Source organism: Prunus persica, chromosome G1, assembly GCF_000346465.2.
Source record: "Prunus persica cultivar Lovell chromosome G1, Prunus_persica_NCBIv2, whole genome shotgun sequence".
Lineage (NCBI taxonomy): Eukaryota > Viridiplantae > Streptophyta > Magnoliopsida > Rosales > Rosaceae > Prunus > Prunus persica.
The window spans coordinates 33,909,284-33,927,521 of NC_034009.1; the positions used below are offsets into that span (position 1 = coordinate 33,909,284).

The following is an 18,238-nucleotide window of genomic DNA, read 5'->3' on the forward strand; positions in this document are numbered from 1 at the left end:
ATTACATTCCTACTACTTATCTTCAAGCATCTAAGTTTGACAATTGGCGACTAGCAATGCAAAATGAATTCAATGCTCTTTTATCTACTGGCACTTGGACACTTGTTCCTCCTTCACCCTCTCACAATGTGGTTGGCTGCAAGTGGGTCTTTCGAATTAAAAAGAATCCTGATGGCTCCATTGAGAGATATAAAGCAAGGCTCGTTGCTAAGGGCTTTCACCAAAAGGAAGGTCTTGACTACACAGAAACCTTTAGTCCAGTTGCAAAGCCTGTTACTATCAGACTCTTGTTATCTTTTGCTGTCCAATTTAACTGGTTTCTTAATCAACTGGACATAAGCAATGCTTTTCTGCATGGTGACTTACACGAGGATGTATTCATGGTTCAACCTCCTGGTTTTCAGGATCCCAGCAGGCCTACTTATGTGTGCAAGCTCAGAAAATCTCTCTACGGCCTTAAACAAGCTCCTAGAGCTTGGTTTGACAAGTTATTTCAAGCTCTTCTATCTCTGGGATTTAGTCAATCATCCTCTGATGCTTCTTTATTTGTTCTTCATGCTCCAACTCTGGTTATCGTTCTTGTCTATGTTGATGATATTCTGGTAAGTGGTCCTGATGCTACCATTTGCAATCAGTTCATAGCCAAGTTGAGCACTTTATTTCCTGTCAAAGATCTAGGTCCCTTGCATTACTTTCTGGGTCTAGAAGTTCATCGAACCAAAGATACTCTGATTCTTCACCAAAACAAGTATCTGCTTGATCTGTTACAGAAAACAAATATGACTGGTGCAAAACCATGTTGCACTCCACTTAGCTCTACCAAGCTAGATCACAGTGGGGAATTACTTGCTAATCCCACTGAATACAGATCCCTTGTCGGTGCTCTTCAATACTTAACTTGGACACGACCTGACATTTCCTTTGCAGTGAATCAAATCTGTCAATTTATGCATACACCTACTGTTCTTCACATGCAAGCAGCCAAACGTATATTGCGGTTTCTCAAAGGGACTATTACTCATGGTCTCTTGTTTCGGAAAAGCTCACTGCATCTGTCAGCCTACTCTGATGCCGATTGGGCTGGTTGTTCTTATGACCGCAGATCCACTGGTGGTTCATGTGTTTTTCTGGGTACCAACTTAGTTAGCTGGAGCGCCAAGAAACAATCAACCGTAGCCCGATCCTCTACTGAAGCTGAGTACAGATCCTTAGCTCACACTGCTGCAGAGGTTACTTGGATTTGCAAGGTGCTCAAAGACTTTGGTTTTCCTATTTCTTACAAACCTACTCTCTGGTGTGATAATATCTCTGCTATATCTCTTGCCTCTAATCCTGTATTTCATGCTCGTACTAAGCATGTCGAGATTGATTATCATTATATTCGTGAGTTAGTGCTTGCACATCTGGTTGAAGTTAAATATGTGTGCAGTCAGTCTCAAATTGCAGATATCCATACCAAAGCCTTGTCTAAAAACAGATTCCAGTTTCTGCAGTCCAAGCTTTCACTTGGAATTCTTGATTCTTCCAAGTTTGGCTTGAGGGGGTGTAAAGATGAAGATGATATATCATAACTAAAGTTGGTTGGTTATTAGTTTAGTCTGTTATAAGTTTGTTACTCATGTAATTAGTTTGCTTTCTGTGGTTGGTTTAGAATAGCTAAATGTAAATAGTCAAAAGGCTATATATATGTAATTGTATTAATTCTTTTGTTAATTAATGAGAAGTAACAGATCTCTTAATTCTTAAGAAACCTTTCTCTCTTTTCTCTTCTTCTTCTCTCTCTCTCTTTTACAAGACCACAGAGTTTCTACACTTGAGACTGACTGCATCTTTATCTGTAATGTCTCAAACACTAAACCGCTACTGTCTCTTAGGTTATTGCACACGTGCCTTCAAGGGAAAAATATCGTTGCATATTAAAACGAAAGTCTGAATTCCTTTTGCTACAAAATAATCAAAATGGGGTGAATTGATCGTTAGGTTAAATGCTCACTACCGCTTTTAAGTTGCATAATAGAGGCATGATGTAGTAACAACTTGCAATGAGAATTTGAGAGAGAGAGAGAGAGAGAGAGAGAGAGAGAGAGAGAGTTGATTAGTAGGAAGGAAGAACAAAAATTGGTAAATATTGTCTAATGTTTAATGTTAGGCAACATTATAATATTAACTTTCAATTGCTAATTCATACTGTTACACATAATATGACGATGCATATTAATTATAAATAAATAAATACATTTAGTAGCGGATATGTAGGGAAATAAGTGAAATAATAATTCGCGTATTGTGTATTGTCAATATTTTATTGATCATGTGAAAATGGAGATTTGAACTTATAAATTTTCAAACATTAAGAAGAAAATCACAACTATAATAATATGGTTAATATTTAATGAGCTATTTCAAATTCACACAGTTCTTTATTATGAAGACAACACATGTTACCATGGTTAACATTTAAATGGCATAAGATGGAAAATTAATATTGCAAAGAAGAAAATTTTTAAAAATAAAAATTGAAGTCGGCATAGCCTAATTTATTTTTCCTAATGAGAGTACTTTAACATATGTTCTAAGAGCATCACCAGTGGGGGATGTATTTTTGCGGGTGTAAGGCCACATTTACATCTCCTTTACACCTCCGGAGAGTGTAAATGCGTTTTTTTGCTCTAATGGGGAAAAATGTAATTCCAAATATATATATTTGATTTGTTTGTGATATATATTGTATTCTTTTTTTCAGTTTAATTTTGTGTATGTTAAGTTTATTTTATTTTTCCAAACAAATGGACCTACAAAAATTTAAATTTAGAGAACATATGATTTTACCTATATATGTAGAAAATTATAATTGATTTTAAACATTTGTTGGTATTTTTTTCTAATATTTCATACCATTCGAAATGCAATGCAAATTGCTTGAAATATGGGCCTTTCATTTTGAATTCCAATCCATCTCAACCGTTCATCATAGAGCTATTGGGGATTGTAGCGCACCACCTGGTGTGCTGACGTCAAGCAGAGCCCTCCACATCAACTGGTGGACCCAAAAATATTTCAATGGATGTGCAATTTTTAAAGGCTAAAAGCTTTTTAAAAAATGAGTGGGCTATAATTTATTTAGTATATCAATTAATGTGAAAATCAATATTGAATCATCAATTAATCTAACGAAAATCAATATCAAATTATCAATTAAACAAACAAATAATAATTTATCATACCTCAAGTCTTGTGCCACACAACCTCTTCCTATTCGAATTTGCTATTCATACGAATACAAAGATAGCCAAATAAGAAATAATAATAATAATAATAATAATAATAATAATAATAATAAACATATTATAAAGAAATAACAAAAAAGAAAAAATTGGGAGCATGATTGAAGAGCATCTACAATCTCTATATTTTGTAGTTAAAATTTAGCTAAAAACATATAAGAGCTATTTTAGGAGCTTTCTATAAAATTTTAACTCCAATCATACTCTTTAGAGAGTCATAAATGCTATAACTCTTATTTAATTGGTTCATCTCTATAAAAAAAATTATAAAAAATAGTTAGCATTAATTAAAGATTTAAAATACTCATAAAATAAGCAGCATGAAATTATAGGGAACCTCAGATTTAGAAGCTCCTAGAAGTCTCCTTATTTTTATTTTAGCATGACTGGAGTTATATTTTTCCAATTCATCTCTAAAATTTGTCTAAAAAAATAATTTAATGAACCTATTATGAATGCTCATTATTGTAACTCAACTATCATTTTACTAATCCAACAATATTTCTATTTTTGGGGTCGAAAAGTCTAACTACGTCACTATCAGTATCCAGAGTTCCCAGCCCAGGTCTAAATTGGGTAAAAGAAATGGGAAAAACAACCTTACTTCTACGGTTCTACCATACAATGTCCAATTTTAACTGGTCAGACCCTTCAAGAAATTTCATCCAATCAGACAGATCCATATGGTCCTCCATATTTCTAGCTAACCAATACAACGAACAACCCCTAAAAAACCCAGACCAGCAGCCTCTCACAGAAATGAACCCCTCGTCGCTTTCTGTCTTTCTTCTAACTCTTTTCCTTGTCTCCCATACTTGCCTCTCTTCGTCTTCTTCACAAACCACCTCTGAACTCTTTGAAGTTTGGTGCAAACAGTATGGCAAGTCATACTCTTCAGCACAAGAAAAGCTCTACAGACTCAGTGTGTTTGAGGACAATCTTGCCTTTGTTACCCAACACAACGATATGGGCAATTCTTCTTATACCCTTTCTCTCAATGACTTTTCTGATCTCACTCACCATGAGTTCAAGTCCTCTCGTTTAGGCTTCTCACCCTCCTTTCTCAGTCTTAAGCTTAAATCAGATAGGAAACCCAGCGTAGTTCGTGATCTTCCTTCTTCATTAGATTGGAGGAAAAAAGGGGCAGTCACCAATGTGAAAGATCAAGGGAGTTGTGGTATGTTGATCTTTGTTCTGATATCGAAATTGTTTAATCTTTCACAGTCTTAATTTGTATAATTATCAAATTGGATTTTGTCTTCTAGTAAATTATTAGCTTCAATATATGTAGTAGGAATTTTGTTGCAGGCATCATCAATAGTTTTGGTTTTTATTTTTTTCTTTTCTTGTTTCTTGGTGATTTAAGTTTTGCTGAATTTTGGTTTGGCAATGAGATGGGGTTTTGCCTGAGAGCCTTCTACAGTTTTTGATGAATCATTGGCTCGTTGAACAACTCATTTCCGCTATGTTAGCACCATAGAAATGAGAAATTAAGGCAAATTCGTGAGCAATGGAGTAAACTTTGATTGCCTTCTTTGATCGACCGTGGCTTGGCTGATTGCATCAAGTCATTTTAAATTTCTTTACTGTAAGAAGTATCATGGAAATTGGAATGAACCTTGTCACGCGGTCTTTAATCTTGTACCATGTTCATGTGTTTGTGCATTCTTAATCGAGGGGTTTGCTGGTGTGATTATGGAGTTAAATATGTTTGCATCAATTCATCCATTCTGATTTCCATTTCTTAAAAAAGGGTCGTTTCATTCGATTTTTCACGTTATGGTTTGCTTGCTTTGGCATCTGCTGAACTCTTGATGCTCATAATCAGTTGGTTCAGTTAGCTAACATGCAAAACTTTAGACGATGAAAATATGTATCAATTTCTTGTAAATGTCTTCTTGAGTCATTGCACTCATGTTATATTAGGATGCAATAGTTGAATTTAGTCTCTTGATGCCAAATTTGAGAGTAATTCTTGTTGTTATAGGTGCTTGTTGGGCCTTCTCAACTACTGGTGCCATCGAAGGTATCAACAAGATTGTCACAGGATCGCTCATCAGCCTCTCTGAACAAGAGTTGGTTGATTGTGACAGAGTTTATCCAAACAACGGCTGCAACGGCGGACTCATGGACGATGCATTTCGATTTGTCATAGATAACAATGGGATTGACACTGAGGAAGATTACCCATATAAAGGTTGGGATGACACCTGCATTAAGAAAAAGGTATTTACTTCTTTCTCTTCCCCCGGCCTCCATCTCCTTTTCTCAATCCCAACCCATCCTTGGAGCAGAGATGTTTTCTATAGTACCGGGTTTGGATTGAATTCCAATCGTTTATATGAGACTATTGATCCTCTGTTTTCTTACATTGCTCTAATATAAGTTTGCATTGTCAGCTAAAGAGGAATGCTGTGACCATAGATGATTATACTGATGTGCCCTCAAATGATGAGGAACAGCTACTACAAGCTGTGGCAAGTCAACCAGTGAGTGTAGGTATTTCAGGCAGTGACATGGGATTTCAGCTGTACTCAAAGGTTTGCCTCAATTGTCAACTACAGTGGCATTAGATTGAACAGTGATCATCATTAGTTGCGTTTGATTAATATCTTTACTTGTGTTATAGGGGATTTTCAATGGCCCGTGCTCGACTTCTTTGGATCATGCTGTGTTAATCGTAGGTTATGGTTCCGAAAATGGAGTGGACTATTGGATTGTAAAGAATTCATGGGGGACACATTGGGGGATGAATGGCTACATGCACATGCTGCGTGATCATAGCAATCCCAAGGGGATCTGTGGCATCAACACGTTGGCTTCATATCCAATAAAGACAGGGGAAAACCCTCCTCTTCCCCCGCCAGGGCCGACTCGGTGCGATATCTTTACACACTGTGCAGCAGGGGAAACCTGCTGTTGTGCCAAGAGGGTTGTGGGAATATGCTTTTCTTGGAGATGCTGTGAGTTGGACTCTGCTGTTTGTTGCAAGGATCAGCGTCACTGTTGTCCCCGTGATTATCCCATCTGTGATACAGAGAGGACGCTGTGCCTCCAGGTTTGTATCAAATACGAATGTTTCTTTATCAAACATAAGAATAGTAGAATGCTGAAAACTAAGTCACTGTCGTTGCGTGTTAAGTCACTCCACCACATATCAAACCAATAGATTTAGTCCCTAGGTTTTTTTAAATGTTATATGCTTTTGATATCATTGAATTTTTGAGAAATTACTTTTGTATTCAGTTATAATCTGAATTTGATTATTTTCAATATTGCAGAGTAATGAGCAGCTATCAACGCAGTCGCATGCTACTGGGAATTTAACATCGAAAGCGCTTGAGAGTAGAGGCAGTTTGAGGAAGTCAGGCCGCGGGTGGGGATCCATGATTCGGGATTGGATCCTATGAAAGTAGAGTTCTCTATAAGTGGTAATGATGCTGAGCCATATTTCTTTGCCAAGAGGATAAGATTCTGTATATAACTTGAAAACAAACGCGTCCGGTTGCACTCACAAATACCCATTCATTTGATGATTATGTAATATCTTCTCAATACATACTTATTTTTGCAACAACAATGGACTGTGATCAATCCTTGCCATTTCGTCAAAATAAATCACAAGGAAATCCTTAAGTTCTGCTGGGTTTTCTGAGTTCCTAATTGCTGATGAGATGAGATGAGATGAGATGACAGAGAAGAAAAGTACAGGGAGATCACCACATATAAAGTTTCCAAGTATGTGCAAATTCAACTTATAATTAAGAATATATCTAAAAATTCTAGAAATTAAGAAAGAGCAAAATTGAAAATTTTACAAGTTTCTTGCTTTGCTATACCAAGTTGGGGCATTTTTTTATACCTCAAGACGCTCTCCTCTCCCGCACAGCAATCACAATTTTTCACGTCGACGGGAAGACGTCTTTGACGGCCGAAGCCGCCGTCAAGTAATTAAGCGTGTTCCTCAGAGTCTCCTTCTCTCTCTTCAACCTTGCCGCCGTGTCCTCCAATTCCAGCAAGGCCTGCTGCTCTCTCGGCGCCCCTTCGAACGTGCTCCCGACGAAGAACGAAAACGGTGTCGGAAACAGGTTCCTCCTCAGGTCCTGCACATCCTTCTCCGGCTTCCCTCCCAACCGGTTCGACAACCGAATCACGTCCTTCATGTACGACTCCACCTCGTTCGCCAATGCCTCCAGGTCTTCATCGCCGTCGTTCGACGGGCGGTCTTCGAGCCACTTCACCTCCGCCACCAGGTAGGGTTTGGTGCGCACGAGGTCGGTGACTCGGAAACGTTCTTGGCCTTTGCAGATGAGGAAGAAGCGGTCGTCCACGAGGCGCTCGTGCTTGACGATCTCGCCGACGCAGCCGACGTCGGAGGTGCCCGAAACGGCGTCGCTGTAGATGACGCCGAAGCGGAGATCGGTCTGGAGGAGAGAGTGCATCATCATACGGTACCGGAACTCGAAGATCTGCAGGGGCAAGATTGCGCCGGGGAAGAGCACCAGAGGCAGAGGAAAGAGCGGGAGCTCGACGACATCGTCTGACTTGGGCTGATTGGTGGGGTGCCTCTCAGAGAAGGACGAGGCCGAGCATTTCAGAGAACCCGGTCTTTGGCGGCGGTGGTGGTGGCTGCGGCGAAGACGGGGAGAGAGGAAATTAGGGTTAGGGTTTAAGGGGGAGGGGATGGGATTGGGGTTGAAGATGGGTTTATGGTGTAGAGAAGAAGAAGATGAGGGAATGAGCTGGGGAAGAGCCATTTCCGCGGTATTTGGAAGAAGAAGAAGAAGAGAGAGCAAAGTAGCTATGTTGCCATGGACGTTTGTTCTTTGTGGAGCAAGAGAGTGCGACTGTGACTAGTGTTAGTGTTTTTACCGAAACGCTTCTCTCTCTAAAACTCCGATAAATCTATATCTGATTTTTGTCAATAAAAAAAAAATTTAAAGGAAAATCTGGTGGTTTCGAGTAGGCGAGAGGGAGATGTGGATAATATGGAGAGAGAAAGTAAGGCAGGCAGAGGTGGTCAGCAGCCAGAGGCTAAATCATTAGCGTATTACTCGCCTTTTTGTACTCACTTCCGCACTTATGAAAGGTGTTTTTAAAAAAAAATTTAAATTTATTTTAAAATTAAAAAAAATAATGGATAGTTGTGTTCCATAAAAATAGAATTCATTATTATTATTATTATTTTAAATTTAATTTTTTAATATAAAAAAAATAAACTTATCATATTATTTTTATTTAATTAATAATTTTAATTCTTAATATTTGTATGCTATTTGGACACACAACATTGACCACCTTAACTGACCACCTTCTATAGCAACTGATGTGTCATGTCATGTCAATTAATGAATGTTGCCATGAGGCCACTCACTAGGAATGCTAGGGTTTTTTAATTTGATTTTTTAATTGACATAACGACATTCATTAATTGACATAGCATGACACATCAGTTGCCACATAAGGTGGTTAGTTAAGGTAGTCAATGTTGTGTGTCTAAATAACATTACTCTTAACGAAATACATTTTCTGATATTTTGTATTTGGAAAGAAGGAAGACTTGAAATGCGAATGTTTGGATGTGGTTTTAGATTTTCCCACGTGGAAGTTAGGCCTGGTTCTGGTGGTGCCTATTGTTTGATGTTTCATTTTCATCCAAACACAAAAATCTTCACCCCAACTTTCGTTTCTTTGTCCTCAGTTGTGCAACTGCAATGTCGTTTGCTCAATTTCATTGCTGTTTAAATAATGGGCCCAACTCATAAACGTGCCCACTATGAGAGAGTCCAGTACATTTAACAAAGCCTGACGCAATTGTACGTTAATGGGCCGTCAGGTTTTAACTTGGTCTCCCCCCCTCCTCTTTCTGTCTCTGTGTGTGTATGGAAGAGACTATAATGAGGAGTTTAAGTGAGGAGGTTAATTTCACTATCAAAATATTTTAAGTGCTTGTTTGGCATTACTAGTGATTTTAAATTTTTTTTGGGAAGCTCAGCTCGTTTGGTAAATTATAAGAAAATCACTTATTGTTAAAAATTGCTGTAAGAGAAAGCTATAAGGGAAAGTAGCTAATGAGGTACTTTCATTTTCTGATTATGCAGGAATCAGTTTTGAAGGGGCATTGGGTTTAATGATTATGCGTGAGTCATTTTCTCATTATGCGGGAATCAGTATCAACAACATTTTTAACCAAAAATTTACCAAACACCAAACGCCAAACTACTTTATCTCACAGTTGATTTCTCTTACCTAACATCGATTTTTTTCACAGCCCAACAATGCCAAACTAGTTCTAAATGTTTAAATTTCATAATTTCTTTACATTTATTGATGGTGAGATTGACCTTATCAAATAGCCTCTTCACTTTAAACAACCCATTATAAAAAAGCCCATTGTCTTTATTGACTGCTATAGAGGTCCTTGTTGACTAAGTAGAAAAATGTTTGCACGTATGATATTATCGTAATTATCAATATTCAATGCCAAGAAAATAGGAGTAATTATCAATTAATTAAATTGACACTAGAACTAAATTCAAAGTGAAAGACTAAAGAGAATTTTCCTTTTGAAAAGTAAAGGATCACATTTTAATTTTAATTGGCTTCCATTGTACAAAAGGAAGACACGTAACATTTGACCAAATTCTATTTTATTTTACTTTTTGGACTTTATGGTATATTTATTAATCATGAATTGAGAGTAGAATTAGGGGTTGAATTTCAATTATGGATGATTTGAGGAATTCAATTCATGATTTTAGAGTAATTCAATTCTTAGGTGGGAGGTGGTATTCTAATTTCTAAAGAACTAACCCATTATGAATTTATCTTTTTTACCCAATATATCCTCACACAATTTTTAAAATTCCAAATTTATTATCTACTTTAACCTAACAACAAGAACATTTCAATAATTAGCACAATTCCTCTCCAATTCTATATAATTTAGTAAACAACTTCAATACTTTGACAAATAAAAAAAATAAATTATTGCAATAGGAATTCGAAATCTTACTCTCTTTAATTTATATAATTTAATAAATAATTTCAATAAGATTACAAAATCTAATTCTCCTCCATTTATCACCTCCTCAATTTAATTCAAATTAATAAAGTAAAGATGCCCCAGCTACACCGCGTGAAATGTTCTCTTTGGGCCTCTGTCCAGGTTCATTCGGACCTTTTCTCAATAAACGACAAAATTTATGAACGTCACTGACATATGGGCATGCGTCACGTCGCGTAATATGGATGAACGCCACGTTAGCCACAACAATAATCAGAGCCTCACCCACCCACCAATGGCCATGGCATTTCCGCAATAAACATTAAAACGTTGACCTCTTTGTTAAGGTCGGCGGTGGGCTATATATACGCTGCGGCTAAGCCCATTACATTCATCGCAAAAAATTCAACTTGTAATAACCTAGCTTGCTTGAGAATATCACAATCCTTTGAGAAAGAGAGAAAGCAAAGAGAAAATGGCGGAGGAAAATCAAGTCATCGGCTGCCACACTACTCAAGCCTGGGAAGAGCAGCTCCATAAGGGAAACGAGAACAAGAAACTGGTATTTCAAATCTCCAATCACACTTGTATATCTTTTTCTTTGCTTACAGAAAATTCAATCTTAGTCTCCAGGAAGATTGACTGGCTTTCATTCTGAGTTCTGTGATGATATATTGCCTTTGTATTCTACGATCAGCTTTCATTCTGAGTTATTGAATGGGGATTTTTTGATTTTCTTGTTCACCATTTGAATTTGTTTGTGCCTAGAAATTTAGTTCAAAATTTTAAAATCAAGAGCAAAAATTGGGTTTATTGCAGCCCTTACATTTCAAAATAGAAAGAATTTTGTCCGACTCTAGATAGGGGCTTTGTAATTTGCAAATGGCTTAAAAACCTAGGTGTACGGTTGTGTCCTCCGCTCCGTTTAACATTTTGGTTGTCGAAGTGGTTTTATACTTTGATTAACTAATTAAATACATTAATTTGGTGTCTTAATTTAATAGGTGGTGGTGGATTTCACGGCTTCGTGGTGTGGACCGTGCCGGTTGATCGCCCCAATCTTGGCGGAGTTGGCTAAGAAGACCCCAGAAGTGACGTTCCTAAAGGTGGACGTGGATGAACTGAGGACTGTTTCCGAGGAGTGGGGTGTGGAGGCAATGCCTACCTTCCTCTTCCTCAAGGAAGGCAAGATAGTGGACAAGGTTGTGGGTGCCAAGAAAGACGAGTTACAGATCAAAGTTGCCAAGCATGTCGCCGCTGCCGCCGCTGCCTCCGCCACCTCTGCCTCTGCCACCGCTGCTACAGCTACTGCTACTGCATCTGCTTAACTTCTATCATTCTCTGTGGAGACTATGAAACTCCTACTGTTTTACTAGTTGTTTATAACTTTTATGGATTTCTAAATTTTCTATGAAGACATCTGAATTGAATGCTTTATGTATATCGCTACTTGTTCCCATATGATGCCTCATGCCAGTTATCTATGAACGCTTTTTATTACAGTGCCATTGTTATTTGGGATGGAAATTTCATGAGCCAATTGAAAACAATAAGATTTTGCATTAAGTTTATTTTGGAATGATAGTCAAAACCGGAGCCAATCTAATCAAACCTCGAGGCAAAAGCACTTGCCTTTACTTAACAAACTATGCTTTAAAAGCTTACTTACTTGAGGCAAAGGCAAAAGCACTTGCCTTTACTTAACAAACTAACTATACACAAACACAATGTGAATCCAAGGACTCTATTCTGATAGATAGAGATTGGCCAATTCAATGTAGATCTTCATCTGTAAGTATGCCTTCCTTTGTCTTGATTCTTTGCTTCATAGCTTTGCATGATGTGCCTCCTTTTACAACGTCTTCATCTCCTCGAATCGGGTTGATTGGTAGCAATTCCTGTTGAACAAACAGCTTCAACTGATAGCCGCTTGAGTACATTCGGGCATGGATCTGTCCCAAATATGCTATTCGATACAGTAACTAAGCAACTCTCACGGCCAATACAATTCTGCAAAACACGTTAAGAGATATTAATAAATCTTTATTTATCAAAAGAATATGCATCTGCGAGTTCACTATACAAGAACAAGAGGTGAAAAGACTGTAGTTGGGGAAATACCTTCTCTACAATGGCATGAGAGTTGGTCGCATGACACGTTCCTTGCTGGAAACTCCCGCAAGTTCCAGTAGGAGTTCCAAAACTTGCAAACTTAATGCTCGAGATAGACTGCCCTGGCACACACTGCAGATGAACCTGGGCCTGGTGAAGCGTTTTCGATTCTTCATGGCTGTCAATATCTAATTTTTCAGCGTTTGGGTGGTGTTCTTGTAAATCAGCACAAACACCTGCCACTGATCTCTTCACCAGGGTTATCTTTGATGGATCCCCACCGAGTTCCTCAAACACTACCACCAGATTTTGTGTTGGCTTTAACCAGGACCGAGGAACATGGTACCTGAAAAAGATTATCAAAATAATGTTTGATGACCACAAGGGATTTCATCTTGCAGCAATTTTAGAGGTTTTAGTAGCTTATAAGGTAATACCATCGTTGAGTTGGTTGGCCACAGCCAAGTTGACACTTCGTCGGCCGGAATGTCCCAATGTAGCTGCACAAACTGCAGTCACCATTGGCATAAGCCATCCAGTATCTGCCTATGCTCTGGCCGTTGATCCATACTTGACCCTTGCCCATGCTCCGCATGTCCAAAGCCAATGGCTCATCTCCTCCAGGTGCATTAAAATAAGCCTGCACAATCCAAGCTAACATTCAGTTTAGCTTGTAAAGCCTAAGACTTCACCAGCTATGATCACTTAATAGCCAATAAGTTGTTCCTCCTCTGTCTCCTCCTTGTCTTACTTCTCTCCCTCACAATCTTGAAATCTTTACCTTATACCATTTCAACGTCTGTTTGGTTTGGGTAGCTAGCGAGCCTCGGATCCAATCAACCGATGACCCTCCATTTGGAGAGACCAAATCCATTGCTTCTCCTTTAAGGCCAACCTGTTTGGAAGATTTTCCTATGAGATTAAAACCACGGAAAAAAAGAAGAAGAAAAAAGAGATGGAGATAGTAGTAAGTGGCCAAAATGGATAAATGCAGATGGGGTGGTTGTCTGACCTTGTTGAACCACTTCTGCATTGTTAAGTCTTTCCTTCCCTGGCCAAGACCATCCAGAAAAACTGGACCCAGGATTCCTGTTTTCCATGACTCATAGTGCAACCCAACATTCTTCAACACCAAAACAAAAAGATAATCAGTAACTGAATAAACTAATGTGATTCATCATTTAGTGTATGTGATCAATTGTACAAGGGTTAACTGCTCATGTGCATTCAGAGTCAATGAGCCATGGGCAGGGCACTAACCGGTAATCCAACAGCTATGCTGAGTAGTGCAATTTTATTTATTCCGGCACGGAGGTGGACTGGTTTAGCAAATGTGAATTGCCTATGCTCCCTAGTTCCGAAGGCTGACCCTGTAATAAATTAATAATGTTTTTGATTCAAGTCAGAGATATGGGAAAAATTGAAGCCTCAATCAAATAGAAGAATAAATTCCTGCTCACTAGATGTGGGAGAACAAAATATTTTACAACATACCTGAAAACTGTCCGTTGACGAAAACATGGAGGGCATGACCTGCTGACTGCACAGTGAGAGTAGGCTTTTTCCCTCCACGGAGCTCTGATGAACTGATGTCAACACTGAATAACATTCATACTGAAAATGTCAAAGTATGGCCATAGATGTATTTTTGAACGGAAAAAAACCAATTAAAGCACAACTGATCACTACTGCAAATGTTCTAGAAAAGCTTTTACTTCCAGTGAAGAAGTAATTTGACAATTGTTTTTATTATAGGTTGGATTTTCTCAAATTGATTTCTTGACGGGTCTTTATATTTCCTTGGTTGATCAGATATCAGTTTAACTGACTAAGAAATGATTATTCAAAGATAACACTGCGCAGCTGCTCACTTGGTCATGTACCACAGATAGTCACTAGTATCTCTAGTGACATTTATCTGCTCTAGAAGTCCACCAGCTGCTATGCTTGATCTCTCATGTAGAGAAGAAACATCTTCATCATATGTCTGCCATGAAAACAACCGACTATTTGTTGGGATCATCTGCACCCGTGAAGTTTGAACTCCCACCTTGATGACAGGACGACAGTTGCATCAGTAACTTGAGTGAGAGAGATTCAGAAGAGTATGGAACTGAGAATCTTAGTTGCCAATTGCTATTACCAAAAAAAGAAAGAAAAAAGAAAGAGACTGCAATATGGGCCCCTTTATCTTTGCTTACCTTTGCAGTGTTAAATACTACATTTCTGCAATCAGGAAGGATGCTAATTGACCAAGCAGGCAAATCATAGTGCATGTTATTAAAAGTCACCCTTGCTCCTGTTGAATGGAAGTTTGAGAGAAAAGCTGCACATCTTCTTGGTCCTGAATTGAATACGTAAGCCTGGAAGATAACCAAGATATGTACTTCTTTTTCAATAAGGTTAATCTTTCAGGAAATTGTGCCACTGACAGAAGAAAGTATCACATTGAAGAAGCCAAACCTGCTGATAGGCTCCTAATGAAGTAACAGTAGGATCTGAAGAAACTAAAGCATGTTCACAAAGCTTGATCGCCTTATGGAGCTCCTTCAGATGACCATATTTAGGTTGTCTGATCAAACCTGGCAACAGTTAGTTAGTTAGTTCCGAGTAAGAGCTTAAGATCGAAACTGAAATGCCATGTGTGCCAACAAATTCACAACCTTTCATAATGGAATTGAACTAAAGGTTTTACCATATTCATCAATGGGAGCATCATAGTCATAACTGGTCGTAATGAATGGGCCTCCAGCAGTGCGTCCAAAGTTGGTTCCTCCATGATACTGTCACAAACCATAAACAGTGAAACTCAAAATTTGGGCTGGCACAATTTAGTCTTCAAAACTTGAGCTGATTAACAAGCAAACCAACCATGTAGTAGTTAATATATGAGCCACCCTTCTGTATGAAGCGAGCAACTGAAAATGCCAAATCTTGAACAGGTCGATGGTGAATTGTGCCGCCAAACTCTGTAAACCTGATCATGTTTGTTCGGGTTGACAGATATTAGAAGAATAAATTCGAATACAGTCAGTCAACTTCCGAGTATTGGTAAGCTAAAGATCCACTTACCAGCCGCTCCAAGCCTCGGTCCACATGGTAGGCTTGTAAGGTTTGTTGGGAGAGAAGCCATCGCAGTAAAAACCATTACATGCATTTATCTGTCACCAAGATATAAGTAGATGAAACTCAGTGTTTCAAATGCTGAAGCCTAAAAAGAAATGGGGGAATGGAAGCAAGAATTTGAAACTAAATGTCAATTTTGATATTCAAGAAAGGGTTCTAGTTCTAGGCATCGGAGTGTCATGGGATCAGCAGAGTAGATTTGGTATGTGAAAATTGAAAAGAACAAGATAGCTAACCATAGGGTCTGGGGCATCATCTTCCTTGCACATCACCCATGGAACTCCTGTATCCAATGCAACAGCCATTTTGGCAGCCCAATTAATGTAGGCATGACCAGCAGCTCCAAGTGCCTTGCTCTCTGGCCCATACTCATTCTCTATCTGCACAATACAAAACATAAAGAAGAATTCATGAATTATTTATCCTAAAAGAATTCATTGAACTCAAATAGTTACAAGGCCACGCATCAAGAATCAGTACCTGGGAAAGGATGATGGGACCACCTTGTGATGCAAATAGCATTTCATTTTTCATCATCTGGACAATTTTCTGGGTGAACCCTTGCATTGCCATCTTCCCCCAAGAAAAAAACAGAGAGAGGAGAAGTTTATCCACATTTTCTCTAATTTGACCACATTCTAACAAAATCTGAAGGTTTTCAGTAGAGAATTTCAGGAAGAAATACCTTGAATGGCCCATTATCTGTTCTGAAGCTGATACCAGGGACATATTTCAGCCAAACCGGAAATCCTCTGTACAAATGAGAGTCGAATTAAGCACTCAACTTAAAGTTAGGAAATATATGCAACTAACCCAAAAAAGAAAATAATAATAAATTTCTGATATGTAGCATTTACTCCACTGCAGAGACAGAATTCAGATACAATAACTCTAACAAAAAACAAAATTAATTAAATAATTAGAAGATGTACGGTACCCAAAATTCCACTCTGCACAAACATAAGGTCCAATGCGCAGATGAAGGTAGAGCCCTGCTTTCTGTACTGTCTTTATGAACCGTACGAGATCGTATCTCCCCTCAAAATTGTACTGAAGATCAAAATAAAAAGGAGACGGAATTAAGCTAACGTTTCAAAATTGAAGTGACAGCAAAAGTAAGCAAATTGGAACTTAATAGAACTGTGACACAGAGGAGATGAAGCATACATTGCCAGGAGAAGGTTCATGACCATTCCAGAAAACGTAGGTGTCAATGACATCCAAGCCTCCATCTTTGGCTTTCTGTATAAGACCTTCCCACATCTGCACCAAAACCCATTTCATCATTTAACAGAGATCACCAAAAGAAAAGTCACAAAAATCACATTTTTATGATTTTGGGCTAGTAAAAGACAGAGTAACAGAATGAAAGACACAGAGAGAGAGAGTGAAAATACTTCAGGGGTGCTTCTGGGATAGTGAATTGAGCCAGAAATGAGTAATCTTCTCTGGCCATTGATGATAATGGCCTTCTTATCGTAGGTGACGGTGGTGCACTGGATCAGCTCAGAACTCATAAACAAGGTCATCAAGAACAGAGTTAAGAGCTTGGAAACCAAGTGAGTTTCCATGTCTGATATGTGGAGGGAAATTTGAAAAGAGAGCTTTAGAATGCTGGAAATGTTTGGAAAGGCAAAGTGAGAATGAAGCTCTGAGCTTCTGATCTATAACTCTGCAGTGACAGAGTGATACTGACAGCAACTCTGCCCGGCCTTTGGTTTTGCACTTACAAAAACTGGTTCAAATAGCTGTATGATACTTACTATTAACTACTTTAATATAGATATGATTGTGTCAGGTTGGAGGTGGAAGGTTGAATTTAATCAATGATATGAAGATTAAAAATGTGACTTTTAATTGTCGGTTCAGTCAAAATTCAGGGAACCGAAAAACAAGATAATTCAAACAAACAAAAGCTTCTTACATTAATTAAATGGCCAAAAAAAATGAACGTCAGGTTATTACTAAACGATTTAATTTTGAATTGATTAACCATAAATTAATGAGTCTCTAAATTTCAGTAGTTGTGTTGTGAGGTGGAGTAGGTTCATGATGAAACCACATGCTTTTGAAAAGCATGTAAAACAACAAGCTCTCATGCTTTGATCCAGAAATGGACCCCATCATCCCCCATTCGATTCATCAATTGTGCTCTTTGCTTTGTTTGCTTGCACAGTGCACTACCCAAAACCCATTTCATCAATCATTTATACAATATATATATATATAAATATATGGTAATGCTTGCCTGTGAGTCTGTGACTCTGTCTGTGAGTAAGCAAAGCCTTGTCTTGTATATATGTCCCACTGGGTCGTAGGCCATGTGACGTGTTTCTGCTATCTATCACTAACCAAACTATATATTTTGGGCACACACACGTGAACATATTCATATGCACCGTCACCTCAGAAGCACTCAGCTCAGAGATAATGAATCTTTATTTTCTACCTGTCTCCCACAAATATTCAAAATCAAAAAGGGTAGAGGAAAGGAGGTTGACGGAGGAGGAGCCAGAAGAGAAGACTAGACAGACAGAGGGGGCCATTGCTTTGTTCGATCGAATATTGTGAATTCTTTGACATTGGCCCACTGATTGACTCTCTGTAGTCTGTACATAAAACTCCTCCTAGGGTTGGGTTGGGTTGCCTTTTCTGTAATAAAAACCCCAACCATCATTTTTAAGCCTCTCTCTCTCTCTCTCTCTCTCTC

At 38.4% G+C, this 18,238-nt stretch overlaps 4 protein-coding genes across 4 annotated transcripts; 2 read left to right on the forward strand and 2 right to left on the reverse strand.

Annotated features, from left to right (window-relative positions):
- LOC18793841 (low-temperature-induced cysteine proteinase) lies at positions 3,836 to 6,924 on the forward strand. The gene is made up of 5 exons (XM_007223301.2): positions 3,836 to 4,461; positions 5,272 to 5,510; positions 5,684 to 5,824; positions 5,914 to 6,342; positions 6,566 to 6,924. Exons 1-5 carry the CDS (start codon positions 3,870 to 3,872, stop codon positions 6,692 to 6,694), a joined length of 1,530 nt encoding a protein of 509 aa, XP_007223363.2. The 5' UTR covers positions 3,836 to 3,869; the 3' UTR covers positions 6,695 to 6,924.
- On the reverse strand, positions 7,024 to 8,300 carry LOC18789805 (lon protease 2). Its single transcript, XM_007222120.2, has one exon. It carries the CDS (start codon positions 8,039 to 8,041, stop codon positions 7,187 to 7,189), a length of 855 nt encoding a protein of 284 aa, XP_007222182.1. The 5' UTR covers positions 8,042 to 8,300; the 3' UTR covers positions 7,024 to 7,186.
- Positions 10,675 to 11,802, forward strand: LOC18788692 (thioredoxin H-type). The gene is made up of 2 exons (XM_007223727.2): positions 10,675 to 10,852; positions 11,295 to 11,802. Exons 1-2 carry the CDS (start codon positions 10,766 to 10,768, stop codon positions 11,616 to 11,618), a joined length of 411 nt encoding a protein of 136 aa, XP_007223789.1. The 5' UTR covers positions 10,675 to 10,765; the 3' UTR covers positions 11,619 to 11,802.
- On the reverse strand, positions 11,831 to 17,411 carry LOC18790204 (beta-galactosidase 5). Its single transcript, XM_007225229.2, has 19 exons — positions 16,926 to 17,411; positions 16,696 to 16,791; positions 16,466 to 16,578; positions 16,214 to 16,280; positions 16,009 to 16,101; positions 15,765 to 15,908; positions 15,475 to 15,563; positions 15,274 to 15,379; positions 15,098 to 15,185; positions 14,866 to 14,984; positions 14,604 to 14,765; positions 14,274 to 14,452; positions 13,897 to 14,000; positions 13,663 to 13,772; positions 13,415 to 13,525; positions 13,184 to 13,297; positions 12,840 to 13,042; positions 12,412 to 12,748; positions 11,831 to 12,300 (listed from the first exon to the last, which is right to left on the reverse strand). The coding sequence occupies exons 1-19, from the start codon at positions 17,097 to 17,099 to the stop codon at positions 12,154 to 12,156; spliced, it is 2,556 nt and encodes an 851-aa protein (XP_007225291.1). The 5' UTR covers positions 17,100 to 17,411; the 3' UTR covers positions 11,831 to 12,153.

Bases quoted from the DNA above. Each gene is read 5' to 3' on its own strand.
- LOC18793841 (XM_007223301.2), top strand. From the start codon at position 3,870: ATGGGAAAAACAACCTTACTTCTACGGTTCTACCATACAATGTCCAAT. The intron at 5,511-5,683 runs GTATTTACTTCT...TTGCATTGTCAG, and splicing joins ACACCTGCATTAAGAAAAAG to CTAAAGAGGAATGCTGTGAC. The intron at 6,343-6,565 runs GTTTGTATCAAA...TCAATATTGCAG, and splicing joins AGAGGACGCTGTGCCTCCAG to AGTAATGAGCAGCTATCAAC.
- LOC18789805 (XM_007222120.2), bottom strand. From the start codon at position 8,041: ATGGCTCTTCCCCAGCTCATTCCCTCATCTTCTTCTTCTCTACACCAT.
- LOC18790204 (XM_007225229.2), bottom strand. From the start codon at position 17,099: ATGGAAACTCACTTGGTTTCCAAGCTCTTAACTCTGTTCTTGATGACC. The intron at 16,281-16,465 runs GTACCGTACATC...TCATTTGTACAG, and splicing joins TGTGCAGAGTGGAATTTTGG to AGGATTTCCGGTTTGGCTGA. The intron at 13,773-13,896 runs GTATGTTGTAAA...AATTTATTACAG, and splicing joins CGTCAACGGACAGTTTTCAG to GGTCAGCCTTCGGAACTAGG.
- LOC18788692 (XM_007223727.2), top strand. From the start codon at position 10,766: ATGGCGGAGGAAAATCAAGTCATCGGCTGCCACACTACTCAAGCCTGG. The intron at 10,853-11,294 runs GTATTTCAAATC...TTAATTTAATAG, and splicing joins GAAACGAGAACAAGAAACTG to GTGGTGGTGGATTTCACGGC.